At 52.0% G+C, this 13792-nt stretch overlaps 1 protein-coding gene across 3 annotated transcripts in view; it reads right to left on the reverse strand.

Moving 5' to 3' along the window:
- Window positions 1–13792, reverse strand: part of Mapt (microtubule associated protein tau) — a 101264-nt gene that overhangs the window by 19106 nt on the left and 68366 nt on the right. For 2 of the 3 annotated variants that reach the window (XM_052759679.1, XM_052759678.1), the window contains 4 exons: window positions 12954–13694; window positions 9590–9645; window positions 5014–5146; window positions 1991–2256 (listed from right to left, as the gene is read on the reverse strand). In XM_052759679.1, coding sequence (XP_052615639.1) covers window positions 1991–2256; window positions 5014–5146; window positions 9590–9645; window positions 12954–13694 — 1196 coding nt within the window. Of the gene's footprint in view, window positions 1–1990; window positions 2257–3855; window positions 3910–5013; window positions 5147–6849; window positions 7048–9589; window positions 9646–12953; window positions 13695–13792 lie in introns of all 3 variants that reach the window. The other variant, XM_052759680.1, reaches the window with a different exon arrangement.

Genomic DNA, 13792 nt, shown 5'->3' on the forward strand with positions numbered 1-13792 from the left:
CAATGATTCTTACTACTAATGCCTTTCCCTTCAGGAAATTTTTGGTGGGCTTTGGTAAAGGATGAAAATGTGTACAATGGTAGCTTCTCTAAACAAAATAATTCTTTGGAAAAAAAATCCCCACCACCATGGAACCAGGAATTCCAATATACCCTCCTAATTACACCAAGAACAGGAAAGTTAGAAATTTACTAGACACACCCCAAGGATGAAATGCCTACAATTCAGATCCCAACCCTGAAGCCATTAAAGGTAAGAGTTCAGTTAATAAATACAGAGAAATCAGAATGGTCCAGTATAATGGGAAGAGTAAGACATCAAGACCTTTACTTTTAGAAGCATTTGAGGGGAACAGGCTCACACAGTAAGAAATTGTAGTTAGCATCTGCTCCGTAGAAGTCCTTTTCCAAGGTCTAGCATTTGGATAATAAGGGTCTCTATTCTCTTAGGAGCTTGAGGAAAGTTCCTGCTTGATAAAGCAGACATTCTTATCTCTAGCAAGAGGAACTTGTGGCCTTTCCATTAACCATATGACCGGTGCCTACTGTCAAGGTCAATGTTAGATTCCTCAACCCCTGATCTCAGGCCACACCCCAGCTCACATGCACCTTGTCTCCTGTTTAATCCTACGTGCAACTATAGAGTATAAAAGGTGTAGTCTTTTTTTTCAATTAAATGCTGCTGGCAGCCATCCCGATTCACCCTCAGATCGAGTCTGTCTCTTCCTCTTCTCCCGACAACTCCACACATCCTCTTTGGGACCCGAACCCCCGCCGAATCAGGTCTCAGGCACTCCTGAGTGCTGGGATTAAGGGTTTGTTCCATGCACCTTTCTATTTTTTTTTTCATCACATGGCTCAAGTTGGCCTCAAACTCGTGATCCTCTCGAATGCAGTGCCTGACTCTAGGGCCCCTTCCGAAGGAGGCAGGTAAGTATCTTTGGAGGTAGGACAGCACAGGTGACTGAGGGGTCACAAGCTAGGACCAAGCCAATGGTCCAAGCCAGTGATGTTAGTGAGATGTAGCCCTGAACCTAAAGTCAGCCTCAGGCTTGAAGATGTGAGTTGTGTACTCTGACCCAAATGCTGCACAAACCCCACTATGTAGAGCCAACAGGAGGGCCCCAGGACTTCCTCATAACAAAACACGGGGCTTCAGGGAAGGTGCCCACCCAGGCTATAGCCAACGTCCCTCCAGTGACTAGCCCAAAGCAAATTCAGCCGTGGGGAGTGTCCACTCTGCGGAATGGGGGGTAAGCATTGGCCTGAAAGTCTGTGGGGCTCTCTCGGCACCTCAGGTGCCCCACAAGTACGCAGTCCAGAAGACAAGGACTGTGGACTCAGCAAGGGATCACAGCTCCATCTAGGCCCCTCACTGGCCTCCCCTTACTCCAGCCCAGCATAGGGAGGGGACATACTGTGTGTTCCCTCATTTACATGTTGACATCCCAACTTCACAATGTAACTGTGTTTGGAGATACGACTTTAGAGCAATGACTGTTGAAATGAGGTTGGAGGGTGACCCTAATCCCACAGGGCTAATGTCTTCATTAAATGAGACAAGGACTCAAAGTGAGTCATCGGGGTGCACAGGAGGACTTGGGAGAAACTCGGAGAGTCAGGCCTGCTGACACCCACATAATCTCTCAGTTACAGATTCTAGAACCCTGAGGACATGTCAGTCAGCCTGGACAATGCTCAGAATGCAAGGAAGGGGGAGCCTCAGGGCCTAGATAGAAAGTTCACGACAGCCATAGAACCAGCTGCTTCTGTTAAAACCTTGAATTTCCCCAGAACCAAGGGGGAAAGCCAAGCCCAACCTGGGCAGTACCAGTGAAATCCACTGTCCAATTAGCAATGCTAAAGGGAGGGAGGGGCCAGTGCTCTGATGGCTTGTGTGCTCTGGGCGACAGAGGCAAGTCTGGCTAGAGGCCCACCTGCACTCCTTTGCAGGCTGCACCCCGACCCGCATGGCTGGCCATGCCCCTTACCTTCCCGCCTCCTGGCTGATGCTTCAGGTTCTCAGTGGAGCCAATCTTGGACCTGACGTTCTTCAGGTCTGGCATAGGCACAGGGGCCGTCTGCAGGCGGCTCTTACTGGCAGATGGCGACTTGGGGGGAGTGCGGACCACTGCCACCTTCTTGGGCTCCCGGGTAGGCGGCGTTGGTAGGGATGGGGTACGGGAGCGACTGCCAGGGGTCCCAGGGGAGCCAGGGCTGCTGTAGCCGCTGCGTTCTCCAGATTTTGGTGGTTCACCTGGAGGGTGGGAAGAGAGGACGGGACTGAGGCCAGGTGGATGGGGGTCTGCAAAGTCCCTAAAACCCCTGGAGAGGGGGATCTGGGAGAGGACCATCTCTGGGGAAGCAGCTCCTCTTGCCCTGTCACTTAGATGCTTTGACAACTATCTCCCAGTACAGCAACCGCATTCTCATCCGTGCTCCAGCACATGGCACCTCCTCCTGGGAACAGCCCAACTCTCCCCAAGCCCTGAAGTGTCCTGAAGCAAGAAGATGGGTTCTAGCTAGCTGTGTGTCACCCCCTCTCACTGAGCTGAGGCCTCACCTTGGGAAAGGAAGGGATGGGGTACTGCTCCACAAACTCACTTCTGCCCGTCCTTTACCTTAACTGAGGCGACGCAATGACAGGACCCCACAGCAGCTTTCAAGCTGGGATCCTCCTGACCCTTCCCCCATGGGGCACATCCAGGGCTCCCCTAACTACAGGGCTGCAGAACAGTGTATGAACCACCTGCCCAGAGCTTTGCATACAAGCCACACCCCACACTGCTGAACCCTACCTTGCTGTTCCAGCCCGTACAATGCCCTTCCCCACACTCCTTTCCTAATACCATCAATTGCCAGGAAGCCTGCCTGGACTTCCCAGCAGGTTCTGTCCAGCCCCCTCCCTGCGTCCTTTATCCCCACATGCTTCTATGATAGTACTCAGCATGCCTGGGACACACCTAGAGTTCACCGAGCCACCACACCCCTGGGCTTTTGTTCTGTGTTTGAAAACCTCTAATGTTCTTAGCAGGAGGTGGGACTTGTGATATGCAAATATTTGGGCCCCCATCCAGATCTGATAGAGGCCTGCAAAACTGGCCTTTCTTAAGCTTCCCAACCCACAGCGAGAAGCATCATAGCAAACATGCTTCCTGCCAATCTCTGCCTAAATATCAATGTTCAGTCTCCAGTTCCACGTCTTAGGAACCCTTACTCTTCCAAAGGACTCAGGTTCTATTCCTGGCACCCACATGGTAGCTTACATCTGTCTGTAACATCTCAGAGTGAAATGCCATTTCTTTAAGTGATTTATTTATTTTTAGTTCATGTACATTGGTTTGCCTGTGTGAGGATGCTGGATTCCTTGGAACTGGAGTGACAGACAGTTGTGAGCTGCCATGTGGGTGCTGGGAATCGAACCTGGGTCCTCTGGAAGAGCAGCCAGTGCTCTTAAGCACGGATCCATCTCCCAGTCCCGAAATGCCATTTCTTAAATGAAACAAAAAACTCAGCCCAGCAAAACCCTCTGCCTACCAGTGACACTGTCCTATTGGAACTTAGGTGAGAGGCAGTCCAAACCTCCAACACTCTCACATGTCTCCAGGCACATGGTCCCCATCCCACAAACAGCCCTAGTTGCTGAAGGAAATGCAAACACACAGGATGTGAGTCCACAGATGCCCCTAGTACAAACCACACTTGAGAAGCAAAGCATACATGGTGTTTCGAGTCTGCACCTCTCCGGGGTAGCCTGGGCTAGAAGCAGCAGGCCCTCCCAGCCTTGCAGACAAACACAGGGGCAAAACACACACCAAGAGAGTCTGCCCACCCAGGGCAGTGGACCCAGAATTACCTCTCTCAGGTTTTGCCCGTGCAGGGGGTAGTTTTCTCTGCACTTGCTTGGAAGCTTAAAAAGAAAAATCCAGACAGCCTCATTATAATCAGGCTCACAGGGGTCTCTGCGAGTACTTCAGGTGGCAGCGTCTGGCTGGTCCACCTAGCACGAGAGACGGAAGCGGGAACAGGTGCGGGGACCAGTGAGGAAGACGGAGCCATCGACATGGAGCCACCTAAGGTCAGGTGAGGTCGGGAGAGCAAGGCGAGCACTTGCTCCAGGCTACTGTGTGAGCGGAGGGAGGGGGCAGCACAGTGCTGAATGCCAGGGAGAAATGCCAGGATGCAAATCCACTTAACACGCCATTAATGCCTCTACATCAATCAGCGCACAGGAAACACACCAGACACACTGTGACTTAGCGAAGAAAAAGCCCGACCGTCAGGCAGGCAGTACCCTTTGCAATCCAGGCAGAAGCATGCAGCGGACAAGAGCAACTGCCCCTGGCCGGGAGAGCAGGGACACCAAGAGGCAGGCCAGACACAGAGCCCCACAGGTCTCCTGGGCACCACGAGGGAGCAAATGCAGGCTAGACAACAGTCACGTGGCATCTAAGTCCCTTCTGGGAGCAGGTCTTTAGGTTTCTGTTCCTGGTATCTCTGCTGGACATGAAACAACCCCACTGAAGCCTGGCCAGGTTCTCCATGCCAACTGGGTTTTATTTACAGGAAGCCGGAGTAATGACCACAGCATGCCACTGCTCAGTTAAAACCCTTGAGTTTTGCTAGAAGATTCCTAACATTCCAGCTGCATGAGGCTGATTTGCCAGAGATCCTCCATGATGTCCTGTCCAGGCTAACTGTTCTCCAAAGAGGCAGGGGACCCTCATTCGGGGGCTGCCTCCCCAGAGCCATGGATTAGGGGGCATGCTCCTTCTCTACCACTTATTCATCAGTCACGTGATTACATTTTCCTCATGCTTTTAAAATGAACAAGGTTTCTTCATTGATTAAAAAGCAAGGGTTCATCATCTACCTCAGACAATTGTCAAAGGATGAAAAAGAAAACAAAATCTCCAGTGCTCAGCAAACTGCAAGGCATTAGTTGGTGCCAGGGGTTATTAATTGTTACACCTTCTGGAAGCTTCTGGATTAAGACTCCAGGGAGCATTCTCACCTGAGCCAGGAGGAGTCTTTGGGCTGGGCGTGGTCTTGGCTGGGATCCTGGTGGCGTTGGATGTACCTTTCTGGCCCGGAGGGGCTGCTCCCCGAGGTGTGGCAATCTTGGTTCCAGTTTTACCGTCGGCCCCCTGTAAACCGAATCAAGGTAAAAGGTTTTTACCACTGGGAAAGATGACTATTACCAAGGAGAGGTAGACCCATCCTCCCATCTTGACTGGGAGATGGCGAAGGTGGAGAGGGATGCTAGAAGGGTCTTGTACAGTCTCCTCGAGGGTTTGTGGGGCACAGAACCCCACAGTTCACTGGCAAGTCAAGTATCAGGTTCCTATTTCCTCTTAGATGAATTGTGAGCTAGCCTGTGCTATAAAATGACAGCAGTGCTTGGAGCAAGAGCAGGGTCAGGTAGATCAACAGGCTGGCCCAGGAAGACCATGCCTTGTGGTCACCCCTCCCCAGACTCTTAACTATGGATGTAGCTGATGGAGGCTGGGTTCACCAGAGGCCCTGGAAGAGACTTATGCTTCAGCCTTCAGCAGAACACTCAGCAGCCAAGCCATGTCTTTTTCTTCTCTCTCCATGGCCCAAGGGTCTCGGTGACTCTTTAGGTGTGCTAAGAACCCTTGGCCATGAACACTGGCTGAAAGCGGGGAGCCAGGGGCGGAACAGACACAATCAGCTGATTGTGAGTGGTGACAGGTCTGGTGGTCAGTAGACGACCCTTAGAACCTCACAAAGATACCACATAAACCACAGACTCCGGAGGAAGGGAAGAGAGAAGGAGCTGTGGGGATGGGTGCAGCTGGAGGCGTGGCCAGTTACCATAGGAACTGTAGAGGGAACTGAGGCTTTCTTCACCATTTATTTTTATTTATTTATTTTTTTTGTTTTTTTGAGACAGGGTTTCTCTGTAGTTTTGCGCCTTTCCTGGAACTCACTTTGTAGACCAGGCTGGCCTCGAACTCACAGAGATCCTCCTGCCTCTGCCTCCCGAGTGCTGGGATTAAAGGCGTGCGCCACCACCTCCCGGCTTTATTTTTATTTTTTAATTAACTAATTAATTAACTTCTGTTTTTCTTTTCTTTCTTTCTTTTTTTTTCTTAGTATTTTTTTTTTTGGTTTTTCGAGATAAGGTTTCTCTGTGTAGCTTTGCGCCTTTCCTGGATCTCGCTCTGTAGACCAGGCTGGCCTCTTTTTTTTTTTTTTTTTTTTTTTTTTTTTTTGAGACAGGGTTTCTCTGTGTAGTTTTGGTGCCTGTCCTGTCCTAGATCTCGCTCTGTAGACCAGGCTGGCCTCGAACTCACAGAGATCCTTCTGCCTTTGTTTCCCGAGTGCTAGGGTTAAAGGTGTGTGCCACCACCAACTGGCTGTTTTTGTTTATTTTTTAAGAGAGTCTTTCTAAGTATTACTGGTTGATACCCCTGCCTCTTACCCCTGCCTCTGGGTGCTGAAATTATAAGCATCACCACACCTGGCTTCTTTTTTTGTTTTTTGTTTTCAAAATGGAAACTCACTCTGTAGCCCAGGCTAGCCTGGAACTCACTCTATAGCTCAAGCTAGCCTCAGATTTACAGGAATGTTCCTCGGCGCTGGGGATGGTTACAGGCATCAGGTACTGTGCTTAGCTTAGAGCCTCAGTTTTCAAACTGGAGTCCCCTGGTTACCTTGGGGACTGCTGTTTCAGGGGGAGAGGGAGGCAGAGTACAGGTCCTAGTCTTCAGTCCCCTCCCTGTCCCTTCTTCAGCCATCTAGTGCTGCCTGTGAGTTTAGGTGAGGAAAGCCCTCGAACACCACGGAACAGCAGCCTGCGCCTCGCCGAAGGTCCGTTCCTTACCTTGACTTTCATCTGCTGTGTTCCAGGATTGCCATTTCGGGGTGTGACAGAAGAGACGTGTTTAGGAGAGGTGGCTGGCTCAGGGCACACGGCAGGGCTGGAGGGTTTGATCAAAGGGTCTGAGCTACCAGAACTGGGGCGTGTGGGGGTAAGGCAGGGCCTACGGCTCAGGGGTTTAGCACAGGAAGGTGTGGATGTCTTAAACATAAAATAAATAAAATCGAAATAAAAGTCAGCATTGGGAGGGAGGCACACTGAAAAGGAACAACAACAAAAAAAAACCCCTGAACACAAAGAAGGCGGGTCGCAGGTCAAAGCAGCCCTCTCCACCGCCCTTCCAGCAAGGACAGCGGTCCTGTCCCCTCAGCACTGGGTCTCCTATCCGCTACGCGCGCTACACAGCTGACATGGGATGGACATGATTAAAATAGAGCTTCTAAAGAGATGCTGGACATGGAGAGACGTTCTGGCACATTCTTTCTCTAGCACTGGAGAACACTGGCTCAGAGGTGCTTCCACTTGGAGACCCTCAGAGAAAAGGCAGCAAGGTTTTCTCAAGAAAGAATGCCACTGTGTCACGGGCCAGAGGCTTTCCATGTTTTGCTCGACCTCAGGGGAAGTATCTGTCCGGGCTCACTGGCACCCACCTTCTCTTTCCACCATGCCAACAGAGTCCTTCAAGGAGGATTGTGCCAGAGTCAACCCAAAGCTTCCTTCAGATGTCACTGAGGACACACACATGCCACAAGGACACATATGCACATGCACATGTGTGCCTGTACTCGCACATACACATACACATGCATATGCACTCACACACATACACACATACTTTCTGATTAAACAAAGACTCGAATAACACTAATCTTAATGCTATGGAGTCTTGAACTGGCCAAAGTTAACACCAGAACATACTCCACCTAAGGGAATAAGTGTGGCTGGATGTTCTTCGAGAAGGACTCCCTGAACCAGGGTACCTAAGGGCTGTAGGCTGACACTCAAGGCTTGCCTCTGGGGACTCTGACTGGAAGGGTGGGCCTGGTATGATGCAGGGTGTGAAACCAGACCCTTTGGGAATAAAGAATTGAGAGGCCAAGTGTGGGGTGGTCTGGAGTCCTGACCAGAGACTGCGCTGTGCTGTTCAGTCTATTTCCTTATCTCCACTGAAGGGGCTGGATCTCAGTCTGTGCCGCCAGCATCAGGACAGGCTAAGGGACAGCTGCTTCCATAGAGGAAAAGCTAGAGTGGGTACCCGAGCCCCTTGCTCCCTAGCTGGACAAGACCCCTCTCCATAGGCAGCATTCTCTACCCAGTCTAGATCTGTAACAGATTTGGCTCCATGCTGTCCTGTGAGCCAATCCAGGGCAGGGACTGTGCACTAAATGAATACATAAATGATAATAAGTACGTGCACACTTGTACAAGCATGAGGTCGGAACTCCCTGCCCCTCCCCCAGAAGGGAATGACCATCTTGATTGACAAGCAGCTATGGCTCCTGCTTCAAGCAGTGGGGCAGGGCTAAGTTTCTGCACAAGGCCCAGCTGCCTCTCTCTCTGAGCACCCATGACGAGAAGTCCTAATGCGTACAGAACAGGGCCTTCTGGGAGTGGTCCTCTACCCCTGCTACCAGGCTCTAGTACCATCACTCACATCTGGAGACCCCCTGGGGCTCTGGCACTGATTACAGGCTCAATGCGCCACGCAGCATTCACACTAGGTGCCCGGTTGATCCAATCTGGGTCGTGCTGGGATTTTTCCAGGGAGACCTGACTGCACAGCTTTAGGGGGTTCTAAGATAACAAGTCACGGAGGGAGGGGACTACAGATGAGAAGCGGGGGACAGGTGGGGCTTGGGACGCTGGTCTGTGGCACGCAGCTGCTTTATCTACCGGGCGTGGCTGCAGAAGACTGACAGAGGCCTTCCTTTCAGCCCACACTCCTCCACACTTCGCCTGAAGGAGGCTGTACTAATTCCAGACCCAAGGCAGCCAGCCCCACATGGCCGCCTGCCTGCTCTCCCCAGACTCAGCTGTCTGTTCCTTCTTCCTCTGCTGCTCCCTGCTCTGAGGCAGCGACTTGCATTGTAGCTCCCCTGTTTGCCTCCCAGCTCTTCTCCTCAAGGGCTGACCCAGAATCCTCCCTGCCTTTGTCTGGAGATCACTTCTTCCCTTGCTCATAGCTCTCTGAACCCCAGTGGACTCCGTGGATATGAAACACTGTATATTTACTGAGCCTAGATCTGTGGTGGTAAGGGTAAGGAACACAAACCCCAAACTTTACCCAGAAAATTCACACACACCTTCATTTAAACTATGAGGAAAGGACAAGAGGTGGGCGTGGGGGAGGGACTGAATAACTTGAGGATCACCCTTCCCTTTGTTAAATACCAAGATGGAAACACTGCCTTTGTAAAAAAAAAAAAAAAAAAGGAAACAAGCCTTTAAATGACAGCTGCGGGCTGGAGGGATGGCTCAGAGGTTAAGAGCACTGCCTGCTCTTCCAGAGGTCCTGGGTTCATTTCCCAGCATCCACATGGCAGCTCACAACTGTCTGTAACTCCAGTTCTAGGGTATCTGACACCCTCACACCAATGCACATAAAATAAAATTAAATAAATTATAAAACAAAAATGACAGCCGCACCCTAGTGACAAGCACTTTGCACACATCATGGATGAGGGCAAACCCAGGCGTGAAGCAGAACCTCTTGGCGAAGGAGACCGGCCGGTCAGTAACTTACCTTTGCTTTCTTCTCATCGTTCCCAGCCCTGTCTTTGCTGACATTGGCCACTCGAGCTGACAAAATACAAAATGAGAATGCACGTGACGCCCCAAGCGTAAGGTTCGCAGACACACCAGAGTTCAGGGCTGGTGTTATGAGTTCCCTTTGGCTGAAACCCGGCCGATTTTCTTAGTCCTCAGATCTACTAGGTCTCCCAAGGTTAGTGTCACACAGCACACAGGGCCACTGCTCAGAGCAATCCAGCACGAGGGGGCAGCAGGCTGGCTGAGGGTGGGCACATGCAGAGGGAACGCAGCAGGTGCGGTTAGAGGTGCAGGTCCACACGTGGCTGGGGCGAGCTCACTCTCTGCATCTGCCAACCACACTGAATGCAGGGCCATTTAAATGCCCCAAGGCCATGAACGGGACAGCCCAGCCTGGCTCCAGGCTGCAGCAGGATCCTTGGATCAGTGGGGAGGATCTCTCTCTCTCTCTCTCTCTCTCTCTCTGTGGCCAAGCTTGGCCTTGCCTTCCTGTGAGAGCCCCACTTATCCTCCGGGGTCTCAAGGCCCGATTGAAACCACCTCTCTATTTCCCTGCCCCACGCTGGAAGGGTCCTCAGCCCTACCTTCTTGGCCATCTTAGGCTGACCATCCCAACCCCCACTCCAGGTCATCTGCTACCAGAACAGAGGAGCCTTGTGGGGATATCCTCCCCCTGTTATGGAGTGCAACCCATAACCCAGAGCAACGCACTAACAGGGACCTTCCACCTCAGCTGCTTTCAAGGCAGTCCTTCCAACTCTGGCACAGGCCTGAGGGCACTCTGCCACTCCTAAGGGCCCTCCAGACATGCCACATCCTGCTCACGGAACCACTGTTAACCTGTGGCTCCCTGCAGGTGGACGAAGACTGGACTTACAGAGTGACCAGCACTGACTCTCCAGCCCAGGGGTCTCCCCATCTTACTGTGGAAGAATCACCTGCGGAGATGGCCTACAGACTCCTGGGTGCCCCAAGGCTGGGTGTGCAGCCAACAGGTACCCAGGAATCTGCACTGCAATAGGAGTTCAGTGGCTCTTACGCATTCCTTTCTCTGTCAACCATGTGTATCTGTTTAGGACAAACTGCCGTGCCAATCCAATTCTGACTCAGGGAAAAACCACCATTTCCACAAGACCAGACTGTTTCTAACCGCAAGAGGTCCAACTGAGACTGTTCCTGGCATCAGTGACATCGGAACACCTCCTGACTAATTCCCTGCCCTACCCGTGAAAGCAGTTCCTTAGGATGCTCTGTGTAGACAGTTCCTGCTGAGTTGCCCTTTGCCTCTGTACTACAGTGTAGCTAACACACTCGCCCACTTTTTGTGTTGGTGAATTATTTCACAGGAGTAACCCGCTTATCACTGTCATTACTGCAAATCAAGCTGCTAGATCAGCACTTCCTGAGTCCAGGTAGGACTCAACAAGCCCTGTTCTGGGAGATGTTAGCACGTGGTATCAAATACACTTGGGAAATCCAGAGGACCCATCCTCTGTCGAGGGTCCCTGTGCACAGCACAGTAAGGGCTCTGAGGACTCCCACAAACGTGGACATTCTTGAGCTTTGCTTAGCCTGGTTTTTTTTTTTTCCTTCTAAATTCTGTGTCATAGAACTATACCTCCCTACCGCCCCCGCCCATTCCTCTTGACACCTGGAGGACCAGAATTTGATAGAATGTTACTTTGGAAAACATTTAAGGCAATCATTTGTCCTCCTTTGCCTTGGAGTTTAAAACAGAGGCTTTCCCTACTCTGCCTAATTTTTGTTTTAAGACAGGGTCTTATGTAGGGGAGTCGGGTCTTGAACTCCTGATCCCCATTTTTCTCCATCCTGAGTACAGTGCTCATTCTTGGCACAGGGCATCACGGCCACTTTAAAACAAACAAACAAACAAAAAACATGATCACGCTATGTAGCCCAGGCTAGCCTTGAACTCACTGTGTATCTCACTATGTATCCCAGAATGGCCTCAAACTTGCAGTGACCCTTTTGTCTTAGCTGGAATGTGCTGGAATGGCAGGTCTGTGCCACCATCCTGACAGGCTCTTCTACTTGTGATATTGGAGTGTTCTCTATAAGCAGAATTTAATCCATAGCTAATAGATGCTTTTGACTCTGCGCTTACGAGGTTCTGGGCCCTACAAATAATTCTAACATGTCAAGTCGTCTATCCTGACATTTATTTATCGTACAAGAGCACATGAACATGTGTGTGTGTGTGTGTGTGTGTGTGTGTGTGTGTGTACCACGTACATGCCACCACATGCATATGGAGGTCAAAGGACAAACAGAGGACTGACTCCACAGTTGTCCTCGGATCTCTGTATCCATGTGGCAGCATGTCTTTGCACCGTGTGGGTCTTGGGGATGGAACTTAGATCATTAGGTTTGGTGGCGAGTAGCTTTACCCACTGAGCCGTCTCGAAGGCCCAAACGCCAAGTATTCTAAAACCTTAAAGCCACGAATATCGCTGCCTAGAGGCTGCTCTCACCCTGCAGCCTCCAAAGGGTTCCAGATGGGGCTGCACACAGGGACCCAGCCTGTCACAGGGACCCAGCCTGTCCCTGACTGACAGGAGGGTCACTCTGGACCTGGAAGATATGCTTTATTCATCATTCTGCTGCAAGCAGACTCGGGGAGAGGTTTGGGGGCTGCTAGCCACTTCCCAGGGGTGGCTGTCACCTGTCAAATGTGACATGCTGTCTGTCGGTGAGAGCATCAGAAGACAGGCAGGCGAACTCAGCGGCTCTGCACCAGGAAGACACACTCCTGAGTCTCCTGGAAGGCGATGTGGGGGACCATGGCAAGAGGGTGCCTTTCAGAGCAGACCTAACCGGATTCTGAACTTGACTCCAACCATTATTTACTCTGGGTGCTTACCAGAAGATCAATTTACTGCTCTGAAGCTCAGTTTCCTCATCTGAAAAGTGGGGCTCATGATGCCTACTCAGAGCGCTGGGAAGGTTCTAGATCGTGAATGTAAAAATGCATCACATGCCTCCAAAAAACGAGGGACACTGTTATCCACTCTATGTAGTGTGTCCACTAGCCGCCCGTGGGCTGGTGGGCCACGGTGGATACGTCAAGTGGGCAGAGAGCCAAACAGGGCAGGAAGCACAGGGCCAGGTGTTGGTGACATGCACAGTGGGGGCAAGCGTGAAAGGTGCTACCAGAGGCTGCAGGGCAGAGGCTGGGGAGGGGGCAGCGGCCCAGGCGGTGGCTTTAGTGCCTCTCCTGGAATCTAAGGAACGGGAGTCAGGAAGGCCAGAAGCTCAGTGACAGTGTCCACAGCCTGGAAGGTGCCAGGGGAGGAGTGAGAGGGCTTTAAACCACAGACCTTTAAGTTGAGGAACCCGACTGACTGGCCTTCCTGGCAGGCCAGCTGCGGGCTGCTTCTCAGATGGTTCCAGAAGGCTAGCATCTTTGATGCCCTTTCCCACAGAGGGGCCCTGGGCCTGGGGCTCCTCTCCAGGGGCCCCCACCAACGTAGCCCCTTCCAAATCCTGCTCCTTCGGCATGCTGGCTTTGATTTCCACGTGGAATGTGAACTCTGGGGCAGCCTCGGGCCCTTCCTCCATGGGCCCTGCGCCAGGCCCGTCGGGCTGCGAGGCCTGGGTCTCTGTGGAGACTTTGGAGAGGAGGTCAACAGGAAGTGGGATGACACCCTCATCTGGAGACCCAGGCATGCCAGTGGTTTCCTTGGAGACAGCCTGAGGGGCTGTCCTGCCAGGGGCCAGGGGGGCCTGGGAGGGAGGGGAGTCCTGGGATGATTCATCCATGTCAAGATCTTCATCCACCTCCTCCTCACTCCCCAGCCTGTCTTTGCCCCATCCCTCCTTCTGAGGCGGCTCCTGCTGCAGCAGCTCAGAGGCCGGGTGGCTTCTCTCTACATCCTCAGGTCTTGTCCCCGAAGGTTGGCATGTAGCCTCTCTGAGGCCTTGTGGCAGGAAGGGAGCCCCAGACACCGTGGACACCGGTTGGCAGATCCAATCTGAGATCCCTGGGTCTGGAGCCTGGCCTTCATGGCGCCCTGGCCCTCCAAGCCAACTTTCTGGGAAAATCTGGACCTTCTCTGGCTCTGTGTGGAGATATCCAGCAGAGGAGGGCTTCAGAATGGGCAGGCCCACCTTGACAGGCTCTGGTCTCTACTCCTGGATGGCCTCCTGAGGACCAGCT

The sequence above is a fragment of the Peromyscus californicus genome, unplaced genomic scaffold (genome assembly GCF_007827085.1).
Source record: "Peromyscus californicus insignis strain IS unplaced genomic scaffold, ASM782708v3 Scaffold_3__1_contigs__length_106647218, whole genome shotgun sequence".
NCBI lineage: Eukaryota > Metazoa > Chordata > Mammalia > Rodentia > Cricetidae > Peromyscus > Peromyscus californicus.